Source organism: Notothenia coriiceps, unplaced genomic scaffold, assembly GCF_000735185.1.
Source record: "Notothenia coriiceps isolate Sejong01 unplaced genomic scaffold, NC01 NC01_scaffold00027658, whole genome shotgun sequence".
In the NCBI taxonomy this organism is placed as follows: Eukaryota; Metazoa; Chordata; class Actinopteri; order Perciformes; family Nototheniidae; genus Notothenia; species Notothenia coriiceps.
In genome coordinates, this window is record NW_011360359.1 from 317428 (window position 1) to 340602 (window position 23175).

Here is a 23175-nt window from a genome sequence, read left to right on the forward strand (position 1 = left end):
ACAAAGATATAGACCCAAAGAGACAAAACTGATAGTTCTTTACTCCTCAAGTGTTAAATATATAAAAAATAAAGTCAAGCCAAGCCAAGCAGATAAATGGCGACGAAAGACACTTCACACAGTAGTGCAATAAGGAGAAAGTAGAATTGGAAAATACTTTTTGGTGTTTTCCTAGTAAGTTACTGTAAAATTGGGCTAAGAGTTGTGGAACCGATACAAACTGTGCGTAAATTGTTGATGTTGTGTACCATTACATTTCTCTGCTAAAGGAACTCTATGGACGTCGCTGACAGAGATAGCAAAGCATTAAACCCTTTCACAGACCTCAACACATTTAGTCCTGGCTTAATTTCGAGGAAAATCCCAAAGCATTAATCTCTATCCGGAGCCGCTATATCCACCATCTGTGCATTATATGGCCCATATACACCAAGTGACTAAAACCCAAACTGTACAGGAAACCCAACCTTTACGGACGCTGTGACAGGCTTTACGAACCTTAGAAGCACTTGGACCACAGTTCCTCCATTTCCAAGTGTAAATATATTAGAATTTCCAAAATGCCCCTGTGAAATATATCATAAATGTGTAGGAAAGTCTCAAGACGATCGAAGGAGGAGGTTTCTTGCTGGAAGACAGATGTGGCGCACATGGTTTACAATGTGAATGGCGCTCCTTCTTCAAATCTGTGAAGGTGGCATGAAAAGAGTGCGTGGGTGATGACCTTTCCGACACCTGTGACGACATTTGACAACTGATACGGAGCGAAGGTCAAGGGCAAAGGCAATCAGGGGTCGGATGATCTGAAAAATAGTTTGCCGACAAAGTTCCACAAAGGGGAGGAAGGGTGAAAGAGGAAGTGAAACGCGACACGGCGAAGGAATCAAAGCTTTGATGAGGGTTGACCTTTAAAGGTCAGTTTCAGCACTGACTGACAGAACAAACGGAAGAAGATGATGAAGAATAACAGGATGTAAACACAGAGGCTAACAAATGAAATAAGTTATGACTATTCCAAGAAGATAACAGTCCCGGGGTTAAAATCATTAAATAGATTCCACTCAGAGATATTGGTATCTGCCAGAAACATCTGCTCAGATATCTCGCCGGACACTGACCTCACTGGGTCACAAAACAGGGTCAGTACAAGTGCAGTTTGACCTGACATTTTACAACGAGTTATTGTGCGGATCTTTTGAGAACATTTGTTAGGAATAAGAGAACATCGCACAAATATTTAAAGCAACAGTACTTTGAACAGAGATCCAAACCCAAAGATATCTGAGGGGAAAGAAAACAGCTTGGCATGCGAAAACATTTGGAAATACTCTAATTGCAAGGACTTTTTGGCAAACGAGTACAGATATTGAGAGGATTCCAGGGAGAGATCGGACCGATTCCAAATCTGACCAGCATGTTTGGGGGTCAAGAAACTTGGAATTTCTGTATACAAATGGAAGAAGAAACCAGTCGGATTGTATCTTGTGACAGATATAAAGATGATACATTAATGTCCAATTTAACATAGTCTTTCATTCATGCTTCAAGTGACTGCGTAAAACAGGCAAGCCCCAGCTGTAAGCTACCACAAACACAGTGACCAATAATCATAATATTTCCTCCATAAAAAAAGAATCCTCTCACTATAAATCTATATCTTAACAGGCGATTCAGTTTTGTCAACCCAAAATAGTTTTCTTAGCAACACACACCACATGTTTGTCCTGTGTGTGACATGAATAATGTTGCATTAGGTCACACTTTCTTTCTTTTCTGCCGACTTCTGCAGCCATTTTGATGTGACTCTTCCCTGAGAGGTCTGTAAACACTAAAACTACTTTTCATTTCCACTTAAAATAACTTCCCAATCTGGCAGCACAGTTAGGAAGTTCATTGGCTGTCATTCAAACAAAACTCTTCAACTTTTTTAATTAAGTTTCCAGAATTATTTCAAGAAGAGATCCGGCTGGCTTTCACTACACTTAAAATAAGAAATGCTAAATAGCCACTGTGCGAGGAGAGAAAGACACATGGTCTTATTCAGTCGCCTTCAGGAGCATCGTCTCCTATCTGGCAGATCTGGAGGCATGCCAGCACCCGCCCTGTGGAATCAGCATCGCAGCGCACGGAGTTGACAAGTGCCCCTCCCCCTCCAAACGTTGTTTGACATACCCATCGTTGTAGGCTTTGCCTCTGGCAGTTTCTTTTTTAAAAGGCAAGCTCAAAGCCACAGATTATACATTTTGCTCGCAGCCCGTGCGGGATAAATAACCTACAGAGAGAACGACAGCGTGTAACAGGCATTTTATCTCTCATTTGGAGACGAGTAGCTTGCGCGTAAACGGCACCGGGCATCACTGAAGGTTGAGATCCAGGGATATTATTTTGTTATTTTAATATTTTGCAGGGAGGGAAGACTATTCGTGGATTGTGAGCATCGGATGCAGTGATATTTGAGCGCGCAAAGCACCTGTGGATGCAACACCCCCTCTGATGCTTGGACTCAAATCATTCGCAGAGAAAGGATTCAGCGTGAGATATAGTTGATAATCGTTTCCAACCAACGCCCTGCTTTTAATATACGAGTCTCGCGCCATGCTGTGGAGTGTTTCCTTGCTGCTTCCCCTGCTGAGCATCACCGGCTGCGGCTCGTCCTTCGTGCCGTGCCAGCCGTGCGATCAGAAGGCACTGTCCATGTGCCCGCCGGTGCCGATGGGCTGTCAGCTGGTGAAGGAGCCCGGCTGCGGCTGCTGCCTGACGTGCGCGCTCGAAGAGGACCAGCCGTGCGGCGTGTACACCCGGCCGTGCACGCGCGGACTCCGCTGCCTGCCCAAGAATGGAGAGGAGAAGCCGCTGCACGCGCTGCTGCACGGCCGGGGGCTGTGCAGGAACGAGAAGTTGTATAAAATGCTGCATCCCTCCAAAGGTATAGTAACCACTGAGGGTTCTAATGGCGCTTAAACAGGTCACTGACTTTAATGCAACGTTAATGAAGCCATTCAATGATAGCAGCTTCATATTTTATTCATTGTGCAGACCTTCTTTTGTCTTCTTCCACCTATTATATCCCACTGGCTTTAAAGTTATTTACAGTGTCCCTTTAAGGCCGGCATCTATCATATTTATGTCAGCTCTGATAGTGTTTCATAGATTCAAAGTCTTAATGTACATAATACACAATATCTAAAGTGCAGTTGTGGCCAATAATGTAAATCTTAAGTCCCTGGCTATTCCAACAGTGCAGCATACATACACTATACTTAAGACAAAAAAAGAAAGAAGAAAGACATTAAACAGTGCAAGAAAACAGTGGGTATTTATTACAATGATTGTGTTTCAACCACATATGTAAAAGGCTCTGGTGCAAAGAAATAGCAAACAGCTGTATAATGATGATACTCCTCCTTTGTCAGGGCTGGAATTTTAATGAAGCCCTCTGACACACACATAGAGTCAGCCAGTGATGAATTAAGAAAAGCTGAACAAATGTGTTCCAAAAACACTCCACACACAATGTCATAAAACTGAAATCCAGTATGTTCTTAAGGTGTGCGATTTAAAAAGGCGAGGTGTAAGTGCCCTCCCTGCCTCTCTTATGTGAGTCACCTCGCAGCCCTCTTTGAGACGGGCTGGCACCTGTCATTAAAGGCACAGGACTCAAAAGCCCCCGTGAGTCTTGACCCTGTGAACTCTGTCAACAATTGGCGCGGAGCGTCGATCAACCTGTCATCTGGGTTTGAAAAGCCCTGGTGGGGCTGCGAGCCGTAAATCAGTAGGTTTCGTGTGAGTGGCCCATCGCCTCGGGGCCCCCAGCCGACATAAAACAAGGGAGAAGATTACAGGTGGTGCTCCGTGCGGCTCCTGGTTGGCTCCGCTGAATGGCAGTTCATGGACAGTCACTGTGTCTGCTGGGGAGCATTGTGGGAAATGTTGGCCTGTGACACTCTCTTCATGGTCTGATTTATCCCTTTTCCCTTCCTCTACAGTTTCTTTTTTCTTTTGTCAACTTTCCTTCATCCACCACCTGTGCCTTTTCCCACACCTAACCCGCCTTTATGTCTCTATTCTCTCTCATCACACTGCATCTTCTCCTCTTTCACTGCCTGGCTACTGTCCCTCTTCATCTTTTTCCACCCTATTATTCTTCCCACCCATCCACAGTTTCACCATTTCCCATTCTGTGTTATGCTTTACTCTCCTGCAGATTGGAGTTTTGGTATAGAAGCAAATCTACTCTGGAAACAAAAATAATCTCAGTGGTGGGGTTAGAGCTCAGGACTGAGCCAAAGAACCACAGTTTATTGGCTGAGAGTGAAGTCCAATAACAAAGGCAGAAGATAAGAAAGATTGCCATACACATGTATCACATATGTGAGGATTTATACCATTATATGTTGGAGTTGCTGCACTCTTCTCATCAGACTAAGCTAATTTAGAGCATCTGAGAACTTGTCGTATACCCAAAAATCTTCTTTTCATCTCCCTTTCCCACACTCTCCTCTGCTCCCCTCCCACCACTCTTTGTTAGTCCCACCCTGGTCTCTTCATCTGCCTCCCTCCCCCTCTCCCCTCCCTCCCCCTCTCTCGGTCACGGCGCTGCAGGCAGGCCCAGGCTGTGCCATGATTCAGCAGAATGCAGGCTGAGCGTGGGTTACTGATCACCCCATCTGTCCGCCCGTCAGCCGGCTTCTCCGTTAACTCTACATCTCATGCTGAGCGCACATAAATTAAACAAAACCCATGTGCACACTTGTGATAAATACACACATCATTACATTTTACAGAACTACAGAATGAGCCAAAAAGGTATATGCTGCATATAATCTAGTAGGGGCTGCCAAAAAGCTTATCTATGCACTTGAACACATCCTTAAGAACAGTAATACACCATGTGTCATGTTTGCTAGTGCATGACACATTAAACTATTGAACTGCAACTTTATCCGGACAGATTTCACATTGATTTCCAAGGAAGGAGTTTTTCTGTGACTGCAAAGATCACCATGTTTCACAATTCCAACTCGAGGAAAAGGGTGAAGAAGCAATGAAAGACGTGATCAGTCAGCCCAGGTCAGATTAGACAAACTCGAGGATTAGCAAGTGAGGACTTGATTGGGTTTACACTGGCTGCTGATCTGCCTCAGCTTTCAATGGACGGAGAAAAAAAGAACTGTGTCAGCAGTAAACTGGAGGATGGTTCTTGCTTGTTTCCAAGAACTTGGAATTATGTGGATGGATGACATAACCGTGATCCTCTTCATCACTTGGGGTGTAAGGGTTTGCCAGATTTTAAGCATAATTTGCAATGACCTAGTTTCCCCCGCCCAGTTAGTTTAGTTTAGCGATCACGCCAGTGCAGAAATGTGGAATCTGCCGAAATGAAAAAAAGTGCGTGTCACAGCAGTGGAAATGGGCCAGCGGAGGCTTAAGACACATAAGGCGCTTTCACACCGCAGTACTTTTCCCACAAAGGTTCATGAGAATTTAGTTCAACAGAACTCTTTAGTTCTGATGAACTAAATACATATCGCGTTCACACCGGAATAAATCCCTGGGGGTGGATTAGGCAAATGAAGCCGCTGACGTCACTTCTTCTTCTTCTGCTTTGGGTTTATTGGCAGGCCGCCAACAACTTCACGGCGTATACTGCCGCCCAAAATCCCCGGCCGGAAGTCCCCGGAGTCGGGGAAGCCTTCCGAGTAAATCGCCAGAACGCCGACACCTCCTCATCTCCACCGCTCCCATATTTTATTTTGTGTTGCCGTAAATTAGTCTCTCTGCGTTTCTGCGCAGGGCTAATGCTAATGCCAATAATGCTAATGCGAGGATAATAAAATGGTGGCTTCACAACACTTTTTTTGAGTTTTACGGGGCGTGGTTTGCAATCCGCCCAGCCAATCAGAAATATAGCTCTTTTCTCACAAGAGAGCCGCATGAGAGTCCCTGCTCTCTAGCAGGGACGGAAAAGGGGGTAAAAAGGTTCTCATGAACTAATTTTAGTTCCGGCTCTTTTTTGGTGTGAACGCGACATTTCGGAACTATATCGGAACTAAAGTGGGAAAGTACTCCGGTGTGAACGCGGCTATAGAAGGCCGATGCATGTTTAAAGCTTTAAATGAAGTGAAATATCAGCATAAAAGTGCTTTTGGGAAAGAAAGCCTCTACACAGTTGTTGCGGTGGGATGAATAGAGGGTGGGACGAGGCAGAGGGGCGAGCTGAGGTTTGAGCGACAGTGCGAGGCCCCCGAAATTTAGCGGAGAGCTGTATTTTTGCACAGATGAAGGCTGCATGTACATGTGCAGATTGGGACACAAAATGGGCTGCGGCCTTTTCTGGTAGTCCGCCACATGACAAGTGTAATAGTATGTTTCCATGGGCCTGGGTGCCAGGGTGAGACTAAATATCTCATTTAGGTCACCGGCTATATACGTTTTAAAAACCCCGGTCTACATATACCCCAAACTGGCAACCTAGCTTGCCATAAATGTAGGCTATGTTGTTCTGTAATCTGTATGTCAACACTTCGGATCTGAAGCTGGCCAGTAGCCACTAACAGTGCTAAATAAGCATTTAGCTGCTGCAGTGAAATCATCACGTTGTGTTGTGTGACATTCTCCTGTCCTCTTCCACCATGAGTTGATCTTTACTTGTTAATTTTAGGCCAAGTGGGAGCCATCATTATGCTTTTGATTTTGACCCCTTTTCTTCTTCAAACAGTCTCTTGAAAGCAGTAGAAAAATGCTTTGAAGCCTTGCTCTGCACAGGGCTAATATTACACCCGTGGACATCAAGTTGTTAGTAATAATTGGTATCGGGTTATTTTATTCCTGCATGTCTGTAATTTGTAAAGATCCGGTGCACCAACTGCACTGTGGTGAAGACAGTTCTCCCCTGATAATAGTAGTCCTGTGTGAATCAAGCTTCACAAACACATTCTTGTTCTTGCTTTTGTTCTTGTGTCAGTATTCTATCATCCCATGCTCATATTCAAGTTTTATAGTAGTTTGAGTCAGTCCTATGTGCACATGTACAGTATGAAAAAAACATCCCTGTGATACAATACACATTCCCATGTTCGACAGCATGCAATCATTAGTTTGCAAACAAAGTAAACTAAACATTTTGATACAACTGTAACCTTCTAAGTGTGTTTTTTGTGTACCTAATACTGTTGTGTTCATGTTTAACATTAGCATATAGCTCATGTTGGCTTACATGAGCTTAAATGTATGCTTAGAAGCAAATTTTATTTATGAAGGATTAGCACGATAAAACAATGTGTGCAATATAAAAGAGTGGAATTTATATATTTTTGATCTATAACTACACAAGATTTTCCGCCATTGGTTCTGGCGAGGCTGGAGCTCTGCAGTGGGATGCTGTAGAGAAATATAGAGATATGAAAAAGCAGAGAAGAAGTCAAAACTGCTGATGATCAGCTTTGCAAATATTTTATGGGGGAGGAATGTATTCAACACTTTTATTAGGCCTAAAGGATAAACTGTTTATTTTGATGAGGATATTTAAATATAACTTAAAAGAAAAGCCCAGAGGGCCCCTTTAATAGCCCTCAAACATGCATGATCATGGGGAGTGACCTCATCTGTCCTTGCCTTTCTATCAGACAGAGAATCTCAGCAAACCAAAGCGCCCTTAAGAGACCACATCAGCAGTCGGAAAGCCCAGGCCATGAGGCAGGCCAAGGATCGCAAGAAGCAGCTGGCCAGGCCGGGACCCTCCAGCAATCTGGACTTCTCCCCGCTGAGCCTGGATAAATCGGAGCCCGAGTTCGTAAGTGAAGCAGAGACTACAGTCAGGCATAGCAGAGGGAAAATCTCACTCAGCTCAGAGGGGAAATAAACATAAAGAAACTATTTCTGACAAATTCAAGCCAAGATGCCCCGCAGGGCAACTTTCACACATACAACAAGGTGTGAACACAGTCGAATGCCAAATTACTGAAGTACTCATTAGTGGAGGTATTTCCCGTAATCACAGCATCTGGTTACCTCAAATGTCGCCAGGAAAACTATTATACTAAAATGTAAAAATAGAAAGAAATAACCACATCCTATTGGTTTAATCCTAAAGTAGTGGTTTAAAAAAACTACAGCTGCAAAGGTGACTTAAATATTCAATTTTGAAATCAACCTTCTAATCAACTCTATTTCAATATAGATATTTAGGTCTTTAACCTGTATTACCTTCCTGTCTTGATGTCATTATTGTTGCAGAAATAGACACAAAACACACATTGTGACCATGCACACACTCACACCTGTGTCTGTGTGTGTAGGGCCCCTGCGGAAGGAGACTGGATAATCTCATTCAGAGTATGAAGGACACTTCTCGGGTGTTGGCTCTCTCTCTGTACATCCCCAACTGTGACAAGAAGGGCTTCTTCAAGCGCAAGCAGGTACGAATAATCTATTAAAGGTCCCCTAGTATACTCTTTTTCAACAATATATTATAGGTGTCAGATATATACAGAATATGTCTCTGAAGTGTTTGGCTGAAATACCAACCAGATCATTGTAACATGCCTAAAACCCCTTTATTTCCAAAGTGCTGACTCTGTGTTAACTCCACCGTTGCAGTGTAAGCCGTCTCGTGGTCGGAGAAGGGGGATCTGCTGGTGCGTGGACCGATTTGGCGACAAAATCCCCGGCATCAACTACACCGAGGGAGACCTGCAGTGCAAAGATTTCGACAGCAGCAGCAACAACAACGAATGAGAGGGAACCTCTTCTTAAACCCACCAATCAAGCTAGCACACGTCATGACGGCCAATCAGGAAAATATGGCACAAATGCTTCTAAGTATGGCCAAGTGTGATGGACTGTTTTTATTTGTTTGTTTTTTTGAAAAGCGTCACATGTAGGTCTTAACGCCCCATTGACCGTATATGTTTGATGGTAGCTAACACCTCACCTCTTCATATCCATAGATAATAGAGGACTATATATATTTGTATTATATTGATAATATGTTGTGTACTGAGTGTATCCTAGAAACTATGAGACAAGACATGTTTTCAATGTGGCTTTTAAAGAAAAAAGGTTGTGGAGACACAATTGAAAAGTTCTCGGTCCAAATTAGCATTACCTTACTAACTGTTACATGTGAATGACAACAGGATGTAACAATTGTTATTCCTGACTTTATATCCTGCCGACTAACACTAAACGCACCATCTTTTAGTCTACTTGTGCAGGAAAAAGAGGCAAACTGTTCTGGATTGCTGTCGAAATCCTGTTTTCCTCTCAAAAAACTGTCCATGGAAAGAATCCACTTCAGATGTTGGGTATGCTTATAAATCATTTTCTTTAGAGATGATTACTTTCTTCATGTCAATCAAGCACTCTTAAACAAGCATATTGTTCTTTAACAGGTTAGATATTTGGCCGTCCAGACAACTGCATCCACTCTTTGTAAATGTGTGTACAAATTGTGTCTGTATGTGTGTACCTAATGTGCCATGTCCTTATAGTCCTCAAATACAAAGAAACTTCATTTCTCACTTGAGCTACTGTCGGACAAAACGTGGTGCCGAGCATTTCCCTCCGCACACAAATCGTATGCAAAGGCCCACGCGCTGTTTGTGTTTCCGCCTGCAGGTTGTAAGTCTGCTCTCGGTCTTTATCGGCTCCTGTATCCTGTTAAGAGCGAGGTTGCTGAGTTTGTATGGAAATTAAAGTGCCTTCTGCCCTACGCCACTTTGAATTGTATTTGCGTGTGGTCCCGATTGTGTTGTCGAATCAGGGCCAGTACAAAGGAGGTAAACAATTTGAAGTGTATGTGCCGTGTTTGAGTTTTATTTTTAACACAAAAAGAAACGTACAATGACAGGGGACAACATTTTCGTTCTACAGCTCAACATTTATTTGTTATAATCTTAATGTTCATTTATTGACTCGTATAATCTCAGACATTCCTAATGCCTAATCATTATATTGTGACATAAGGAGAGCGTTGTGTCATCAGCTTATTCTTCCCCACTGTATCATGACTCTAGCACTCATGTAAACGCATCACGGTGACACTTTGAACATTTAAGAATCTCAGTTAAAAAAAAGAAATGTGAACATTTATGGTGAAATATTTATCAGGCGTGTAATTGATGTACTCGTTTTATTTTTTTGTAATGACAAATCACTATTTAAATAAAGTTCATGTAGTCACAACAAAGCCATGTCAGCAGTTTTGTCTTCAATGTGTGAATTGTTGAGTCAGTGTATTTTGTGACTGCTATCTGCACGACCTTGATACTGCTTAAGACACATAGGTGATACTCCACGAGGGTGTTTCCATCTGCTGTCATGGCGATACTGGTTGCCATGATATAACTCATAGGGGTCTAGCAAACATGTTTTTTTAATCAAACCCATAGAGGGTATGATTTATTTTGGCTTTATCATCAATAAATGTGATTTAAATTCTAATATAATGCGAATTCCCACTTGATTTTTCTACTTTGGCATCACACTAGAAAGTCTAAAAAAGTGAGAAAAAGCAGGTGAACAGACTACGAAATGTATGAAAAGTTTTTCTTTCCTTTACATTAATACAAATACTACTGCATCGAGTGTGCCAAATTCAAAGTGTGTTTACAAATCAAAACACAGGCAGGCCCAATTTGAATTTATTACCTTTTTAATAGCATCATCTGTTAATAAGGTGTAACAGTAGTCTGCAAACTAGGACATGAAAACACACCTAAAAACACCAAACATGTTGAAGGCTCCTCGTTTTTCAACACATACAGTAAAAAACATTGATAACAAAAAAAACTGAGCAATAATTAGTAAAGCTACCAACACTCTGAACATCTACGAGGAAAAGAGAGTCTTATCTCCCGTTACATCCTACTCAGCAAACTGGATTCTAAGACTTTTTTGATGGTTAATATTTCAAACGTCACTGTCATCAAATGAACTACAGGCACACACACACACACACGAATATAATATATAGCTTACTCAGAGGTTTTTTGTTCCCAAGTACTTAACAGTTTTTTTGTTTCATGCCACATTATATCTGGGCCATGTCAGGGGTCTCCAGCTCCAGCTCCAGGTCTCTGAGGTACTGGCTGCAGTTGGGGTCTCCCCTCACAGTGGGGGCTGATGGGATAGTTCGGCCGGTGTGCGGGTTGACGCACCAGCACTCGCCCCTCTGACCGTGGAGGGACATCTTGCACTGAAACACAAAATGCTGTGTTTATTTCTGTGTGTTTTAGTTCCTTTTACATCATTGCAACCCTAAAAAAGCATATGAAGTGTCTGTGCAGAAATATTGCATCAGGTTAACAGAGCCAATGTTTCTTGCTGACATAGTGAAAGATAAAACATTTTAAACCCAATAAAAGTGGTTTTAATATTTAACTATTTTTAGGTAATTTGTCATCATTGCAACAACCCTTAATGCATGTAAATGTGTGGTTTGTGCAGGAATTTGCAGAAAAAAATTGTTACTGCACTTTTTGAGATTCTTTTCTTTATATACTGTATATACAGTTTAAATAGTTATATCATGGTGAAGATAATGTCTTAAAGAGCAACTTGCAGTTGTTTTTTTTACTAGATTTATGCTTAACCTTGTCTGAAAATTACAATTAAAAAAGTTAATGCAGGATTTGATGTGTTTTACGAGACATAAGGGTAGGAATTCAGAGGGGAAAGGAGCCTTTTTGAGCTCTGCTACTAAGAACTGTTTTTTTTTTAACTTCATACGTCAAACGCGTCATATTACGTCACATGGGGGAGCAACTTTCTCGGACTCGTTCTCTGCCCAATCTGCGGTAGTAGTTTGTAGTTGGTTTGAGCGGTTGTGATTTAGTGAGCTGGTATTTTTTCGGCAATTTTACATTGCAATTCACCATTTTTAATCATGGTGACAAACTCCAGCCTGTCAGGACATCGAATCCACAGTTTCCCTAACAGGAAAAGGACCGGAGCTAGCGTACGTTCCTGGGTGCGTTGTGCGAGGTGCATCCACCTCCCTGCAGCACATACTCTCCATAGCTGAGGCCTATCAAACAAAACTTTTATCAGGAAACCGTATTACATCTCTCTCCTCCCTTCGCTCCTCTCTCTCTCCCCCCTTCGCTCCTCTCACTCTCCCCTCCGGTACACAGCACCGTAAGACGTAATGTGGAGTTGCATTAGGTAACGCGAGATACGGCTGATACTTGCGCATTCGTTTCTGTTATGGATCATTATCAACAGTCCTGCCAGTAACGTTACTATATTAGGATCAGTATCAACAGTCCTGCCAGTAACGTAACTAGATTATCAATACTACTTTAGTTATAGCCTGATATGTGATAGCTAACTTTACAATGTTGTGATGTGACCGACATTAGCTTAGCTAACATTAACTGTAACACCGGTCACTCACCAAGACGGGGTGCTAGTGGATCGCTAGTGGATGGAAACCAAACAATGGTGTAGCTGTATTAAAGTCTGAGTGGAAACAGTCCTGAGTAAATCTGATTTTGTCAGAAATCGGGAGAAATGCGGGAGAAATATAACCCCGGGAGGAAACCGGGAGAGGGCAGTGAAATCGGGAGTCTCCCGCGAAAATAGGGAGGGTTGGCAAGTATGCGTCACACCACAGCTCAATTTCTCTCCGATGGCCGTTATTTCTTCTAATCCTTGGCTACTCCTGTTCTCTTGGACGCCGAGCAGGCTCATAATTATAAGGTTGTGGTCCGTCATATGCATACGAATATACATTTTCAACCTCTTCTGTGTCAAAACTAGCATTGTGAAACATGTTTATTCATACGTTAGACCGGCCTGCTCTCCCCGTCACTCGTGGGTGGTCTTTTTATTTATTTATGCGGAAGTAAAAATGTCTTACAAAAACGACGCCAGATGTCACTGTAGCGTATATTTCTGTATATTTTTGGGAAAATCTAGTGTATACATCATTTTCCTACACATTTATTCACTGGGGTCTCTAATCTGCAAGTTGCTCTTTAAATTACCTTCTACATAATCAAAATGAACACTATAATAAGATTTAATGTTTATTTTACTCGTAAAATACAACATATTTGTGTCTTAAGGGGTGGTAATGATGCTTTACCGACCTTTTTCTCCTCTAAATACTTCCATATTATGCCTCTCCGTTAACAACCCTCTTCCCCATATTGACTAGACTCACCTGTTTGAGGTTATACTGCCCCCTCTTGTCGCAGTTGGGGATGTGCAGGGCGTACAGGTCTTCCAGGGGCCCTCGGTTATCTCTGAAGGGCATCTTAGATATCCTCTCCAGGATCTGGTCCAGATCCTGCTGACACTGAGTCTTGAAAAGAGCAAAAACAACAACACATGTCATGTTTACAGGCCCTTATTGCAGCAGCATATGGGTGTGTTGAAGTCACAAGATTCTGTGGGTAAAAAATATGGCAAAAAAAATCCCTTTTATTTGTTTGAAAATATGGAAGGTGTTCTTTTGTTTCACAAATCTAATTTAAGAAGTGCAAACATTCCTTCAAATTCGGCAAAACTCTTCATAAACACTGAGCTGTGTTTGCAAGGGAATCTGTAATTTAGACAGGCTACATCAAATAGCTTTTAAAAGGCACACACACATTGACACACACACACACACATAATAAAGCTTAAGGGCTTTCTTTAACGATCAAATTAATCATGTGTTCTTGCCTGTAATGAGTAACAACTCTTGCCAGTGACCTCAGGTTTACCTCACATCTCCACAGAGCCAAATGGCTTGGTGAGACAGTTATACGTTTTCCGGTGCACTAATAACGTTTCAATGATTTTTATTGCATATGGAAAATACCACGATGCAGGTCCACTTGTGAGACCAAGCTCTGTTTCCCGAGGGGGCCAGGTCAGAATTTATTAAAGGGCAGTGCATGGTGGGAGTTATGAATGGAAGGAAAATTCACTTTGTGCCATGACTGTTTTTATCCCGTTCAAATATAATTTGGTCTTTACTGTTTTTTCCTTTTTGGGCTTTGAAATTGCACTTTAAATTATCTTCATATGGCAATAAAACACTTTGCACCATGCAAACAACTTCAGCTGCTGTACCACAGGGCGGCGACACTGAACTGCTCCACTTCCCTCAGTAAAAAGAAAAGTTAATGTAGTGTCTTCCACACCAACAAGACTTAAGGAGATTTACTAGAGACACATTTAAAAGAAATACTATAGCATATCTCATCGCATTGTCTTAAAAAATCTTCAGTCTTTTCTAATTTGAACACGTTCAAAAATAATGTAGGTTTATTCAGAGTTCCTTTAAGTGTGGTTTTAAGACTTTTAAAGATTGGTTTAATGCAATTTGGAATACAATTTAAGCTCAAATATCTGACTGCTCTCCAGCACGACATTAATGCAAGAGGCATTGTATATTTTTGAGATTAAACAATGCAACGTCAGAAAAAGCGATTCATAAAACCTACTTCCCACGTATATTTATTTTTTGATTAATATATTCACTGCATTTAATGATCTGCAGAGACCTTAAACTACCTTTAATTAACTTAAAGTGCACACATCATGCTATTTTAAAGCATATATTAGGTCTCAGATATAGGCCTATACATATATAAAAACATGCCTATGATGTGTTTTGCTCAAAATACAAACAGATCATGCATTTTAGACATCCCTCATATCCCTCTATTCCAGCCCTGTTAGAGAAACGCAGATTTTGGGTCCTTAGCTTGAAAAAAAAGAGGAGGCGGAGCTAATGCCTGATCAGAATTCTACCGGAGATAAAGATCAATTCTGCTGTGATAAAACGCCATCCTGTTCTAAACCACATCAAGGATTATTTCTGAAACAGTATGGAGCTCAAATGCTTTTTCTCTTGCGGGTTTATCACAAGGTGAGTTCCTTTTTTTATTTCCTGCTTTTTAATCACATGTGCTCTCCAGTACAGGTTAGCTCTGAGTGTTAGCGAGGCTTGCTAATGTAAACAAATTCCATATTACGTCCAAAACACATCAGGCATTGTTTCTGATAGCAACTTTCTTTGGGTAAGGAGGAAAAGAGAAAGGGTTTTATTTTCTGACGCTGCGTGAGTTCCCCGACGCACCGGGGACACATATCTATGTATAAAAGACATACTTTAAGTCAAAGAGTGACCACCCTGTAACTTGACAAAAAGCAGTGTGATCTATGATCAGATATTATACAAAAATGTATATCAAAAAGAAAAAGAGTGCCACATTGGAAGGAGTGTGAAACATACATTTGTGTGTGGTCTCTATTGAGGAAGTTTACTAGGAAACGTATGTTATTTGGTTTTAGAAGACAGCAAGAAAAAAAAAAGAAATAGTAAGAATTAATTGGGGAAGTAATGCTCGAATGGAAAAACTGACATGCGTCATCGGACTACAACAAGCAGACTTCGAACATAGAACACAGTCACAAATTAGTGCCGGATAGAATGCATTTCATTGAATTTAATCATTTAAGTGACTTTCAGCCAACATTTCAATAGCTAAATCTGTCTAAAGTGATGTCCCTCACCTGTTTGGGCCGTGCAGGCTTCACCTCCTCCACCTTGTTGGTCTTCATCTTAGTCTTCATCTCCTGTCTGTGCTGGCGTACAGCGCTCTCTTTGGGCCCAAGCCAGGTGGTCTCTTTGCTGGGCTTCCTGATGGCCGGGACCTCACTCACACCCTGCTCAGGCAGCGGCTCCACAGCCTCACCTGCAGCGAGGAGACACAACAGGAAAATTATAAAAAATCTATAGTAAGGAATCTCATAAAAGTTGGCGATCATTTTTCTGTCTTTTGACCACAATTCTTCTAAAGATAGGCTGTGAAGTATCCAGAGCACTGTGAAAGTGCTCAGAAATGCATCAGCACAATCGATGAGTCATGACAATCCTTTTATTTTCTCACAGAGCGAATCAACCACATGCAGCTCCATTAACAAGCCTGTGGGCTGAGAGAAGTTGGCCACTGTTTGTCACAGTCAGGTTTCCATGGTTGCTTTTTTTCCTAACTGGTGATTTAATTTCATGAGCAGATGTGAAAAGTGGTGATAAATGGACACATTTATTAGGCATTGAAACTCTAAAACTTGTATTTTGAGGTCGTTGCTGGTACATCAAAAATGATGGCAGAAAAATGTTTTAGGGCTAAAAATGCTTTAGGGTCAAATTAAGTGTTGGGACAACCTACAATACAATTTGTTTTAAATAACTTTTTGTTGAAAAAAGACACAGAAACTAAGCAGCTTAAGTGTCCTGAATGCAACATGATTTTTAAAAGAACAAGGCCAGTACACATGATGCACAACAATAGAAAAATCCTCACTGTGCAACAATAAATATATCGTTTTAACACAAGGAAAGGTAACAAGGAAGTCATATTTAAACATGAAGCAAGCGTCCCACTTCCCTTGACAAAGCAAATGCATTGCATGTGTTTTTCCTGTCCCTGAAAATACAAAACAGCAGAGTCTCTGTGGCCGGAGATTCCCCAGGCGGTTCTCATTCAGTTTGACCGTCTCCTCTCTCCTTGGAGTCTTGTTAAACATCAACCCTGAAAAAAAACCCTCTCTTCAAACAGATGGAGCAAACAATGTGAGAGGCCATCAGGTCCAACCCAACATGTTGTTTCTGACAACAGAGCATACTTAGAGGTGGACGGTTGACAGAGAGGGAGAAGAAAAAGGAGCGTCCTTCCAAAGCAGCGGATTTTAGAGAAAGAAATGTTACATGAAAGCAACATTTCAGCTCTGTGTAGCTAGCAGTACAGGAAAGTGTTTGTTTTTACAGATTTTCCAGTTCAGCATATATTTCACCTATGCAGGGCTTTATCTGACACCCGAAGGAAAGAAGGGGAAATAAGCACAGACAGTAGAGAAGGTCAAACAGTGGGCCAGTAAGTGGATAGTTATGCAAGGGCCAGGCTGTAATGTGCAGACTCGTTGAAAGGCGTTTGCAGGACAGAGAGTGTGTGTTACCGGTGGAGGTGGACTGGAGAGGCATTCTCTGCACTCTGCAAGAGGTAAATTTGACATCCGGTAGTAGAATATGATTACAAAAGGCCTAAGAGAGAACGGGAGAAAGGAAATTCCAAACTAAGCAATAACAAGGTGCTGGCGCCTTTTGCCATCAGATAGATCTGGTGTTGTTGGAATTCAGCTCCCCTCATGACGCTCCACCGTGCTTTCTCTGGCTCTCCTTTGAAGTTTCTTTCCCAAAAAAAGGGGCAAAAGTCAACTGAAATCAGGTGTGTGCTCTCGCATGTGTGTGCAGATAAACACACGACACACTCATTGAAAAATATTGGCGGATGGGGTGCCTTTTCTGTTTTGCTGTCTTACATAATCCCCACAGAAAAAAATCCAAGTGCAACACCATCACTCCCTCTCCTCTAAGGAAACCGGAGATGAAAACTCACACACACACACACACACACACACACACACACACACACACACACACACACACACACACACACACACACACACACACACACACACACACACACACAACACAAAAAAAATCTCCATCTTGAATATACACACACACTAACACACAGGGTCAGGACCCCACTTTCAGGGGGCGCTAGGCCTCTGCAGACCGAGCCGTTCCACAGCGGTGGGCTTGGGATCAGCAGTATCAACAGAGCAGCAGGCCTACTGTCCAGTCTACTGCTTGAGTTAATCCTCACACAATGGCCCGAGAGGCTTGCTTTCTATATCTGATCCATGTCGAATTCCAAGATGGCACGTAGGCCAGAAGTGTCATGTCTGATTGTCCAGATTCTGGTCAACTGAGCAAATGGCAGACTTGGCCTCGGGTGGAGAATGGAAAGCATGGAAAGCATTCTCGCTCCATTATTTCCATAGAAACCAAATAGAGCCTTGTTCTTTTGTCAGATTTACAAATGGATGTCATGTCCTTCTTAATTCTTGCCATGTCGCTGAAGGGATGTTGACAGGTTAGCTAGTTGTGGAAAAATCCAAGGGAATTCATCAGAAAGTTAACATTTGGAAAACACTTTTGTGGCCTCTCCTTTACATTCACTTGAAAACACACCAAAGGGAGAAGAATCACTTTCCAACTCCGACTACCTGATTAAAGACTTTCTTTATGTCTTTATTGAATACTTGAAGAAGTGTGTATGACTATGACTGTCTAAAATTAGCTTACCTGAGATCACCTTTGACGATGCCTGTGTATCAAGGATTCTGACTGCATACAAATCGATTAGTAAAGCGCCAAACTGACTCTGGAACAGAAGGAATATTATTCCCCCCAAAATAAACCATCCCTCTTAATGTCGGAAGGAGGAAATCTGTTTCTCAAAAGGTATTTTTAATGCAGCTCGGACGTGTGAAATAGTTCATTTAAGAAGTGGATGAAAGGCACTGCAAAGGGTAGCTGCAGTCCATCATAGCAAGGCCTAGAAACACAAATTCAGCAAAGTGAAGATACGTTTACCTTCCAGGCTTTCTGGCCCGCAACAGATATCTAAAAGCAGGCTTTGGACAGGCTCTGGCACGTGCGTACACAGCGCGGCATCCAAGGCCATCTCGCTCTCTACCGGCACCGCTGGGTGATTGTACGGGCCCTCAACTAGGACATGAACAGAGGCAAGCTGGAACACATCGAGATTGTACAGAATCAAATGCAGATGGACCGCGGAAGGTGAGATATGTGAGTAGACGGAAAACACTAAAAGTCGTGGGGTTGGTTTTAGATAACATCAGCGTGTAGAGGATTTCACTGAAGTTAAGAGAGAAGAAGAAACAGATCAGGCCCCAACAGTTCCACTCCGTCCACTGTCAGTATTATTTCGGACAGTAATGGTATTGTCTTGATTCGCTCATGACCAAAGAAAGGGTTAGTGGGAAGTTATTCTGGATCTCAATAGGCACGAGGAGATTCTTGGCACCGGGACAAGTGATGTCGACGCCTCGGGGAGGATGGCGCAAATGCCCCTGTTTGTAGAGAAGCCTGGCATGAGGGGGGGGGGATTATCTCGAAGCTATTTCAGTCCTGCGGGCTCCGTTTGGATGCCCCCGCAGGTACACAGGAATGCCCCCTGTCAGCTAACAATGTTACATCAGTCGCCAGGTGGCATAGGAGTTTTCCGCTTTTCTATCCACCCCATTTTTCTCTTCATAACAGATTGTATAACACTATTGATACAAAAACTGATTCTGGTTAAGTTAGGGTCAAATAACCAATTATAGCAACAAAGTATGGGCTTTGTTTAGTCTTTTTAATCAACTGGTTCCCTATAGAGGTCAAATATAATACGGTCCAAGTCAAAACAACTGAACGCCCATCAAGTTTGATTAAAGGGACCTTTATTTGGGTCTAGGTTTCTATGGGAACAGAATATCAGGTGATGCTGCGCATAAACAGAGAGGGAAAGTCGTGGGTGTTCGTTTGGAAAATTCATCTAAGATGGAGTGGTTTTGTTATTAGTCAAAGTCTAATATTGAAATGAAAATAAACGTAGTTATATTAATCAAATCCATCCAAGTTTACCATGAAATATTAAGTTGCTTGGAGAATAAAACATTTTTACAGTGTGCAAACGTCTGATAGAGATAATGGAACCAAGATCAGATTGGGAAATATTTCAACACGCATCCCTTCATCTGGTTTTAACACATGTGGATTGCTTTGGTATGAAGCCTTAGAGATAAATACAAATCTATTTGAAGACGTACTTTATTTAATCAGTTCTGTCACCATGTTAAGTAAAAACGTACAAAACAAGCCTTTTTATTTTCTCAACATTTCTGTGTAGTTGCCTGCAGTGTAACACATGCAGGCAATCACTCGTGCAGCACACACACACAGATCAGAGATGCTGAAGGCCTTAAGGGGGGGGGGGATCAGAGCGCACAGGATTTGGTTTTGGTCTTTTTCAACCCAACCAAGTGCAATTTCGTATTTGCATTTCAGACGTTCTGGAGGGTCCACATGTCTGCGTGCTCACATCCAATGTTAAGTCTGAGCACCACAAGAACATCGCGTGATATTTGTTGAATTCAGTCCCTTTTCTCTGAGCAGTGCTTTCATTTTCAATTTATTTCATATCTGGGATAAATCTTGTAGGTATATCAGTGTTTTTGTAGCTATGTAGACAAGAAAGCAACAGCTATATTAGATTTGAATGGAAGTGTTAATCATTAGCCTCAACAAAACAACAACAAAAACTGAATTTGTATCTTTTTAAAATGTATAATCTCCTATTCACTCATCTTAATGTCCCTCCTCTGACTGATTTCCACCTCTCTTATGTTCCCTATCTTACCTCTTACATAATGATTCCAAATTGGGGAGAATATTGTCTCTGACCTTTGACCTCTATAGTGGTTTGCAGTGATGGGGTTTACAGAGATTGTAGTGCTACTGTCATTTTTAAATTCCTATGGATACCCCATTAATTGGCATAAAACAAGCACTAAAACCAGGATGCCATGTATGCAGTGGCCTATTAGTATCCAAATAATGCAGCTGCAATATTTCATACTTTGATTAAATACAGCCACTTAATCGTTTTATAATCAGCCCATTTTTCTGAGATTAATGCCAGTGGATTTTAGCCAGAACGTTCAAGTTTGCTCTAAAAATCCCCCGGCTTCTCCCTTGAGCTGAATTTGATCATAGATTTCATTTCTTCCTCTTTTTGCTGTGTATCCGAGAAGAATTTATGACAGGAAATCAATTCTGTGTATAGTCTGAAATGGGGCCAAAGTAAAAGCAGGAGACTGACAGTAAGCATCCATAACACCAAGAGTATTATTTTATATCACATAACATCTAATGGCGTAAAAAAAAGAAGCATTTTTTGAAGCTCATTCTGCGTTATATGACCTCTCGGAGATAGACCCTTCTGTGAGTCTTCTCTGATAGATTTGTGTGTCTTTGTGGTCATTTTGTGTCTCCCCATTGTCAATTTGTGTGTTCTTTTGTCTCTTTATTGACATTGTGTGACTTTTTGGTCATTTTATGTGTCTTTGTTTTCAGTTAAATCTTTCTGTAGACTTGTTATGTTTCTATGGATTATATTGAGTCTCTTCCTTGTACAAAAACATTACTCTCTTATCTTTTGCCCTTGAGAAGTTGCTATACACTTTGACCATGCACTGTGACACAGAAATGACTCTTGCATCCACAGCAAGGCTTTTAATCCATAATTCAGAGGACATTTTGAAGCTTTTACCGGTAATCAAACTGAATCCCAGAATTAGTATTGAAGAAAAAAAACAAGAAGAAAGAAGAAAACAAATTGCCTTCCTGTTTCCTTGACATGCTTTGTCCATGCATTTTATTCTCTTCTTTTGCACTTATGTAACTTCAAAAACCTTGTGAACCTTGCTGAATAAGGTTGCATGAATGTGGGATTAAGTCCGGATGGTGGCTGATTATCAAACCACAAATGTGGCGTGGAGCATTTTTGACCTTTTTAAAGAGTGCTGCAGAGTTCTGACCGAAAACAGGGTTATTCTGAACGCCATCTAGTTTCCCTACGCTCCAGGAGTTCAGTGCCAAAACAAACACGTGTCAGTCTGGAGGTAAACTCTGACAAAGCACGGATTAGGAAATGAGTAGAAATCACACTGCCGCTGGCTCCACTGGACACTCATTGACTGTGTGCTGCTTTTTATGAAATCATCCAATTAAATGAGGCTGTTTAGTTTTCTTCTTCACTGCGACCTGTTCCTGTTCAAACACAAACCACATGCTGGCTGCAGGCCGCACGGATCTTCATTGTGATCATCCTGCACATTAATCTTAGATCATTTTCCAGGTAGACAGCCCATAATGTAGTTACTTTAAACACCAGTTTATTGCTATTTCTGGTCAAAGCCTAAAGTCCACTTTTCCAATCAATACAGCATTCCTCCTGCTGTCTCCCTCTCCACTCCCCTTTGGAAATGTCAACATCAATACTATGATGTTTTCTGTGTCTATCCAACTCATTCTAAGAACTATGCATGCCACTACATTGTTCTCTGTTACAGTGCTTTAAAGGCTGATTTGTTCCGACACTGGGAAAGACTGGAGGGCCAGCTGTTCGGAGCATAGTGCATGCACACCAGGAGGATCCTCAACACTATAAACATGTCTATGCAACATTAACAGGAGTGTAAGAAAATTATGCAACAAGCATAACATGAACCATATCTGCAGTATAGTTAGGAAATACAGCAATAGCATAAATGATTATGCAACATAATAAAGTGCTCCAACAACAGATTTGTTGTAGTAAATCCTGAATGCAAATGGTTTAAATTATTAAACAATGCATGTTAAAAGGATGCATTGCAGACTTTAAAGCAAACTATACGTAAAATCACAACATATATCTTAAAGATATCATGCACTATTGTATAATGGTTACACAGATTGGAGCTTCATGACAATGCAACATTTCTACACTATTCTTCTGGCTGCAGTCTAGACAGTGTCATTAAAAATTGATGGGAGAAAAAGAACAGGATCCAGTAAACTGACTGACCGCTGGTCTGCTCCCGCTGCTCCTGGCTGTGAGTGGCGGTCTCGGGGTCCACTTTGCGCCGGCACTGGCCCTGGCCCTGCACCAGTTGCTCCAAAGGAACCTCCGAGTCGGGCGTCGGGTAGCACCGCAGACCGGTGGCGCACCTCGGAGTGTACACGCCGCACATCTCGGTATCTTGCTGGGCGCACACGGGGCAACACCCGCAGCCCGGTTCGCGCACTATCTCCGCGCAAGTCTCGGTGAGCCTCGGGCACAGAGCCTGGCGCTCCGCGGTGCAGCCCGGGCAGCGGAACACCATCTCGGCCAGGGAAGCACCGGCGAGAGACGCGGAGAGGATCAGCAAGCTGCAGCCCGCGTACGACAGCATTGTTAAAGGCATGAGGGTTTGGGTCATTATCATGGGGCGATGGAAGGCAATCCCAAGTGAAAAAAAAGGGGAAGAAATGTGCATGCGAACAGGTGAAGCCCGGGGCTGCGAGGCTGCTGGGTCCTACAAATTCCCAGGTTTGCTCTAGGGGCCACATGTGGGTGTTAATCTGGGAGCATCGGAAGACGTTTGTTTCAAATGTTATAGTTTGGCTGGTATTTTTGCACAAGTATATTTTCTTATGTTATATTAGAATTGTCTAAAATGGCTCAGAATGAGAGCATAAGTCATGTAAATGAAAGATAATTAATACAATTAAAG

The 23175-nt window shown here is 42.0% G+C and overlaps 2 protein-coding genes across 2 annotated transcripts; one reads left to right on the forward strand and one right to left on the reverse strand.

Moving 5' to 3' along the window:
* Positions 1 to 2191: 2191 nt before the first annotated feature.
* igfbp5a (insulin-like growth factor binding protein 5a) lies at positions 2192 to 9280 on the forward strand. Its single transcript, XM_010785420.1, has 4 exons — positions 2192 to 2926; positions 7626 to 7792; positions 8298 to 8417; positions 8599 to 9280. Exons 1-4 carry the CDS (start codon positions 2596 to 2598, stop codon positions 8734 to 8736), a joined length of 756 nt encoding a protein of 251 aa, XP_010783722.1. The 5' UTR covers positions 2192 to 2595; the 3' UTR covers positions 8737 to 9280.
* Positions 9281 to 9368: 88 nt separating this feature from the next.
* Positions 9369 to 22975, reverse strand: igfbp2a (insulin-like growth factor binding protein 2a). Its single transcript, XM_010785421.1, has 4 exons — positions 22488 to 22975; positions 15514 to 15695; positions 13169 to 13309; positions 9369 to 11197 (listed from the first exon to the last, which is right to left on the reverse strand). Exons 1-4 carry the CDS (start codon positions 22936 to 22938, stop codon positions 11033 to 11035), a joined length of 939 nt encoding a protein of 312 aa, XP_010783723.1. The 5' UTR covers positions 22939 to 22975; the 3' UTR covers positions 9369 to 11032.
* Positions 22976 to 23175: the final 200 nt, after the last annotated feature.